General features: G+C 35.1%; 2 protein-coding genes across 2 annotated transcripts; both read left to right on the top strand.

The window, feature by feature from the left end:
• The first annotated feature begins 1,414 nt into the window (after positions 1 to 1,414).
• LOC123312424 lies at positions 1,415 to 3,698 on the top strand. The gene is made up of 2 exons (XM_044896853.1): positions 1,415 to 3,359; positions 3,415 to 3,698. The coding sequence occupies exon 1, from the start codon at positions 1,496 to 1,498 to the stop codon at positions 3,116 to 3,118; it is 1,623 nt and encodes a 540-aa protein (XP_044752788.1). The 5' UTR covers positions 1,415 to 1,495; the 3' UTR covers positions 3,119 to 3,359; positions 3,415 to 3,698.
• LOC123311665 lies at positions 3,526 to 5,415 on the top strand. Its single transcript, XM_044895734.1, has one exon. It carries the CDS (start codon positions 3,526 to 3,528, stop codon positions 5,413 to 5,415), a length of 1,890 nt encoding a protein of 629 aa, XP_044751669.1.
• The last annotated feature ends 1,997 nt before the right edge of the window (positions 5,416 to 7,412 follow it).

Below are 7,412 nucleotides of genomic sequence, written 5' to 3'. Positions count from 1 at the left end.
CAAAGGCGGAGTTGTGGAAGACCAAGCAATCTTCAAAATTATACAACATAAAAGGAAAGAAAGAAATGTTAGGAATCAAGTTATTCACTTCACGATGTTATGGGAATAATGATAATTTATTAATGTCATCAGTTATTGTACAAGGTGCGGCATGGAGGGCGGACGTTTTTCAGATGAGCATAACTTTCCCCCACTGAGGACGAGAGAAGTGGGAAAGGTGCTGTTAGACTCGCGTGTTCCTAGCATTTATGAAAATCCACACATGAAAATCCACAACACTTACACGAAAGACCGCTGCACAGCTCAAAAGTTACGGTTTGGTGCGCTGTATCGCAAACTCACATCATTGGCCCTTACTTCTTCGAAGACGTTAATGGTCGTGCTGTTACCGTGAACTCAGAGCGGTACGTCGAAATGATCAACAACTTCTTTATCCCCGAATTACGACGGCAACGTGTTCCAATCCGACGTGTGTGGTTCCAACAGGATGGGGCGACCGCCCACACAGCCAGAGCGCCTCCAGCACTGCATCACCGATTTCGGCCACCACATGCCTGATGTGATTTTCCACACTTGACTGTCTCAAATGCTATTTCCTTGAGAATCTGATTCCGTCAATAAATGTGTTTTTGAGTAAAAATTAACGCTTTTATTATTTTTTTAAAACCATCCATCCTCCGTGCCGCACCCTGTATAAATAAATAATCATAACACCATAGCTACGAGCAGAAAAAGCATTTGAAGATGTTAAAGAATTATGCAGATGTAATCACGTTGCTTATAATCTATAAGGAATGCTCAAAAAAACTGTATACGCGACGAATTATAGCAGGAAATTTTGACAAACTACAGAAAACATAGCACAGGTGCCCAGAAAAATAAAAAGATGTCCCAAGAATATTTTCTATACTCACGGAGAAAACGCATTTTTCATGTTGACTAAAGTCTTCTTAAACTTTTGGTTCATCATCATTCTTCGAATAAATTTCAATAAACATATCTAAAAGAAGCATAAATATACCCTTGGAGTATGAAAGACATTGAATTACTCAATATGTATATTCGTTGATAAAAATGTAGGTCACAGATGTGGAGCATCTACAGTGAAATGAATTTTTATTCTCGGATCGCTAATTTCCCTCATTTTGCAAATAAGGAGGTGCATCTGGCAACAATGCATGTAACTTGTCCAGCAAGTCACGTTAAGACATATAAAAACGACGTCCAGCAAAGAACGGATAGTCATCAGAAAATATCGGTCCAGCAATACACCTTACGGCGTAAATATATATATATATATATATATATATATGAATGTACTGAATATATATATATTGAATGTACTGGTGCTGTGAACAATTATTTGAAAAGACATGACAAAGTAGACAAATTCAGATTTCCATACAAGAAATACCTCAGGTGTACCAATGAGTTCATACAAAATAATCCTGAAATCATAATAACTGAATCTGACAAAGGCAACTGTACAGTGGTTATGTTCAAGGAAGAATACATTAGAGGAGTCACAGGACTTCTCGAGGATGAAGAAACATATAAACCTCTAAACAAGGACCCCACAAAGAAGATACAAGACAAAGTAAATAACAAGTTGAAAGAAATGAGGACAGCTGGATTAATAAATGAGATCGAATACAGAACGTTAATCAGACACAACAGTGTAATACCTAAATTGTACTGTCTGAGAAAAACTCACAAAGATACATTGAGTTTGAGACCAATCGTAAGTAACATCAATGCACCCACATACAACCTGGGAAAGCTTATGCATGACATTCTATCCAAAGTTTTATCAACATCACCATATAATGTTAAAAATTCCATTCAGGCAAAGGAGATTATAAAAAATATCGTGGTACCAAAAGGCTATATTCTTATATCACTGGATGTGGTTTCCCTGTTTACAAATATTTCCAAGGACCTGGTAATCAGAGTTGCACACAAAAGATGGAACTATATCAAGAATTTTACTACCCTGGACAAAGCTACCTTCATATCACTGATTGAATTATGTTTTGAAGGAGGATATTTTAGTTTCAATAACAAATTTTACCAACAATTAAATGGAACTGCAATGGGAGCACCTGCCAGCACCTCCTTTGCAAATTTGGTGATGAATGACCTGTTTGACTTTGTTTGCGATAGATTAACTTTTCGCATTCTTTTAATGTTACTTTATGTGGACGACACTCTGATGTTGATTCCCTTGGAGATGAGACAAACCATATTTGACCTGTTCAACTCATACCACCCTAGTATAAAGTTCACTATAGAAGATGAAAATGAAAACAAAATTCCTTTCTTAGACCTTTTAATAACCAGAGAAGAGACCAATTTGACGACCTGTTGGTACACGAAAACTATAAATTCAAATAGGATTATAAACTACTACAGCAACCATAGTAACACCCAAAAAGTCAACACTGCAATCAGCCTGATGTACAGAGCATTGTCATTAAGTGACAGCAAATTTAGAGAAGAGACTACACAGAAAGTTTGCAAAATTTTAAGAGAAAACAACTACCCAAAATATATCATCCAACGTGTTGTAAATAAGGCCAAAGAAAAAGTAATGTGTACGAGAAACAACATTCAACAGAAAAACAAAGAAACTACACAATACTGCAGATTCCCTTTTATACCTGGACTCTCACAGAAAATTTCCAGGATCTTTAAGAGGATTAATTGCACATGTGCCTTCTACAACAAGACCACAACAAAGAAATACTTCACACAGTTGAAGGATAGTGTACCAACAAATTTGCAATCATCAGTGGTGTATAACATCCCATGCTCGAACTGCGACAAGGCCTACATCGGACAGACGAAACAGCTGTTAAAAGACAGAATTAGACAACATAAAACAGACTCCAACAACATCACACATAAAGAGAAAACTGCTCTGACTTCACATACATTCAAAGAAGGACACAAATTCAATTTCGAGGAAACGACAATACTTGACCATGAAAACAACAACTATCGGAGAAACATAAGTGAAATGATTCACATAACACTGAACAAAACAGTGAATTATAGAGAAGATGTCAATAGACTCAGCACCATATATAACAGTCTATTAGTTCCTTTGAGAAAATAATCGGGATTATGTTTGATGACTTCTGTGCTCCCTTGTCAAAAGAATTTTTTAAACAGTACTCTGTGATCCTAACCCATAAATTTTCAGTGTTTTTTTTTCCACGATATTGTGAGAGTTCTGGAATATTGAAGTAGAAAAATAGAAAATAGACCTGAATGTATGGCCATTTTAAAAGGAATACGGTGGAACAGATTGATATATGTTTTTATTGTGATGACTCAATTCCTGTAGAATCATTAATGTAAATCTTGTGAAATTTGTCATGTTCTAATTTTAATCTGTTTTTATTTTTGTAGCCTTGATAAAGGTCCGATTTGAGACCGAAACGTCGGTGTTTTTGATGTAAAAGAGGAATATCGAAATATACATATCCAAATACCTGAAAAGTTTTCACATTATTACATAACATGGATGATAATATGCAACATAACCTATTTCGTGGTGGACTTTTCCAACATATTAGAAGTGAACATGACGATGTTACCTACCGTGATTGCAAGAGTTTGGTCAATAGCAGGAAAAAGATGGCATCTTTGATCAACAGAAGAATTTTCCTTCTACGCTGCAGAACAGAAGACATATTCCCTAAACATATCGTAAACAACATAAAACAAATATTTTCTTTACAAGTTGAAACACACCCGTATAATAGACTAGTAGACAGAACCCTACACAAATTTAGAAAATCATTACTGAACATTGAGATAAAGATAACAATTTGGAAGATTCAAAAAACCGAGAACAACATCCAACGATTAAACAACCTCTTGCAACAAAGACTGACAGACGAAAACTTCAGAGAATTAACCCATTTTGCCAACAGAGTAGAGAGCAGTCTTGTGAACAGGATCAGGACCGCAAACTCAAAAAAACTAGTGGAGCTAGAACGAGAACAAAAACCCGTTATACCTATAGATTGTAGCGATAAATACGTAAAGAACTACACAAATCTTGACATACCTGGTGAAGTGAAGTCAGTAATAGGATTGGGTTCAAAACACGGAATAGTACCATGCAGACTTCCGATGGTGGATGTTGTAAAGGACATAGAGAGTTGCATATCAAGCGCACCCATAACAGAAGAAGAAAAGAACCTATGCAGAGTTGAATGTACTGGTGCTGTGAACAATTATTTGAAAAGACATGACAAAGTAGACAAATTCAGATTTCCATACAAGAAATACCTCAGGTGTACCAATGAGTTCATACAAAATAATCCTGAAATCATAATAACTGAATCTGACAAAGGCAACTGTACAGTGGTTATGTTCAAGGAAGAATACATTAGAGGAGTCACAGGACTTCTCGAGGATGAAGAAACATATAAACCTCTAAACAAGGACCCCACAAAGAAGATACAAGACAAAGTAAATAACAAGTTGAAAGAAATGAGGACAGCTGGATTAATAAATGAGATCGAATACAGAACGTTAATCAGACACAACAGTGTAATACCTAAATTGTACTGTCTGAGAAAAACTCACAAAGATACATTGAGTTTGAGACCAATCGTAAGTAACATCAATGCACCCACATACAACCTGGGAAAGCTTATGCATGACATTCTATCCAAAGTTTTATCAACATCACCATATAATGTTAAAAATTCCATTCAGGCAAAGGAGATTATAAAAAATATCGTGGTACCAAAAGGCTATATTCTTATATCACTGGATGTGGTTTCCCTGTTTACAAATATTTCCAAGGACCTGGTAATCAGAGTTGCACACAAAAGATGGAACTATATCAAGAATTTTACTACCCTGGACAAAGCTACCTTCATATCACTGATTGAATTATGTTTTGAAGGAGGATATTTTAGTTTCAATAACAAATTTTACCAACAATTAAATGGAACTGCAATGGGAGCACCTGCCAGCACCTCCTTTGCAAATTTGGTGATGAATGACCTGTTTGACTTTGTTTGCGATAGATTAACTTTTCGCATTCTTTTAATGTTACTTTATGTGGACGACACTCTGATGTTGATTCCCTTGGAGATGAGACAAACCATATTTGACCTGTTCAACTCATACCACCCTAGTATAAAGTTCACTATAGAAGATGAAAATGAAAACAAAATTCCTTTCTTAGACCTTTTAATAACCAGAGAAGAGACCAATTTGACGACCTGTTGGTACACGAAAACTATAAATTCAAATAGGATTATAAACTACTACAGCAACCATAGTAACACCCAAAAAGTCAACACTGCAATCAGCCTGATGTACAGAGCATTGTCATTAAGTGACAGCAAATTTAGAGAAGAGACTACACAGAAAGTTTGCAAAATTTAAGAGAAAACAACTACCCAAAATATATCATCCAACGTGTTGTAAATAAGGCCAAAGAAAAAGTAATGTGTACGAGAAACAACATTCAACAGAAAAACAAAGAAACTACACAATACTGCAGATTCCCTTTTATACCTGGACTCTCACAGAAAATTTCCAGGATCTTTAAGAGGATTAATTGCACATGTGCCTTCTACAACAAGACCACAACAAAGAAATACTTCACACAGTTGAAGGATAGTGTACCAACAAATTTGCAATCATCAGTGGTGTATAACATCCCATGCTCGAACTGCGACAAGGCCTACATCGGACAGACGAAACAGCTGTTAAAAGACAGAATTAGACAACATAAAACAGACTCCAACAACATCACACATAAAGAGAAAACTGCTCTGACTTCACATACATTCAAAGAAGGACACAAATTCAATTTCGAGGAAACGACAATACTTGACCATGAAAACAACAACTATCGGAGAAACATAAGTGAAATGATTCACATAACACTGAACAAAACAGTGAATTATAGAGAAGATGTCAATAGACTCAGCACCATATATAACAGTCTATTAGTTCCTTTGAGAAAATAATCGGGATTATGTTTGATGACTTCTGTGCTCCCTTGTCAAAAGAATTTTTTAAACAGTACTCTGTGATCCTAACCCATAAATTTCCAGTGTTTTTTTTCCACGATATTGTGAGAGTTCTGGAATATTGAAGTAGAAAAATAGAAAATAGACCTGAATGTATGGCCATTTTAAAAGGAATACGGTGGAACAGATTGATATATGTTTTTACTTGTGATGACTCAATTCCTGTAGAATCATTAATGTAAATCTTGTGAAATTTGTCATGTTCTAATTTTAATCTGTTTTTATTTTTGTAGCCTTGATAAAGGTCCGATTTGAGACCGAAACGTCGGTGTTTTTGATGTAAAAGAGGAATATCGAAATATACATATCCAAATACCTGAAAAGTTTTCACATTATATATATATATATATATATATATATATATATATATATATATATATATATATATATATATAATGTGAAAACTTTTCAGGTATTTGGATATGTATATTTCGATATTCCTCTTTTACATCAAAAACACCGACGTTTCGGTCTCAAATCGGACCTTTATCAAGGCTACAAAAATAAAAACAGATTAAAATTAGAACATGACAAATTTCACAAGATTTACATTAATGATTCTACAGGAATTGAGTCATCACAATAAAAACATATATCAATCTGTTCCACCGTATTCCTTTTAAAATGGCCATACATTCAGGTCTATTTTCTATTTTTCTACTTCAATATTCCAGAACTCTCACAATATCGTGGAAAAAAAACACTGAAAATTTATGGGTTAGGATCACAGAGTACTGTTTAAAAAATTCTTTTGACAAGGGAGCACAGAAGTCATCAAACATAATCCCGATTATTTTCTCAAAGGAACTAATAGACTGTTATATATGGTGCTGAGTCTATTGACATCTTCTCTATAATTCACTGTTTTGTTCAGTGTTATGTGAATCATTTCACTTATGTTTCTCCGATAGTTGTTGTTTTCATGGTCAAGTATTGTCGTTTCCTCGAAATTGAATTTGTGTCCTTCTTTGAATGTATGTGAAGTCAGAGCAGTTTTCTCTTTATGTGTGATGTTGTTGGAGTCTGTTTTATGTTGTCTAATTCTGTCTTTTAACAGCTGTTTCGTCTGTCCGATGTAGGCCTTGTCGCAGTTCGAGCATGGGATGTTATACACCACTGATGATTGCAAATTTGTTGGTACACTATCCTTCAACTGTGTGAAGTATTTCTTTGTTGTGGTCTTGTTGTAGAAGGCACATGTGCAATTAATCCTCTTAAAGATCCTGGAAATTTTCTGTGAGAGTCCAGGTATAAAAGGGAATCTGCAGTATTGTGTAGTTTCTTTGTTTTTCTGTTGAATGTTGTTTCTCGTACACATTACTTTTTCTTTGGCCTTATTTACAA

The sequence above is a fragment of the Coccinella septempunctata genome, chromosome 4, assembly GCF_907165205.1.
Source record: "Coccinella septempunctata chromosome 4, icCocSept1.1, whole genome shotgun sequence".
Lineage (NCBI taxonomy): Eukaryota > Metazoa > Arthropoda > Insecta > Coleoptera > Coccinellidae > Coccinella > Coccinella septempunctata.
This window is presented reverse-complemented; position numbering and strand designations above follow the sequence as displayed.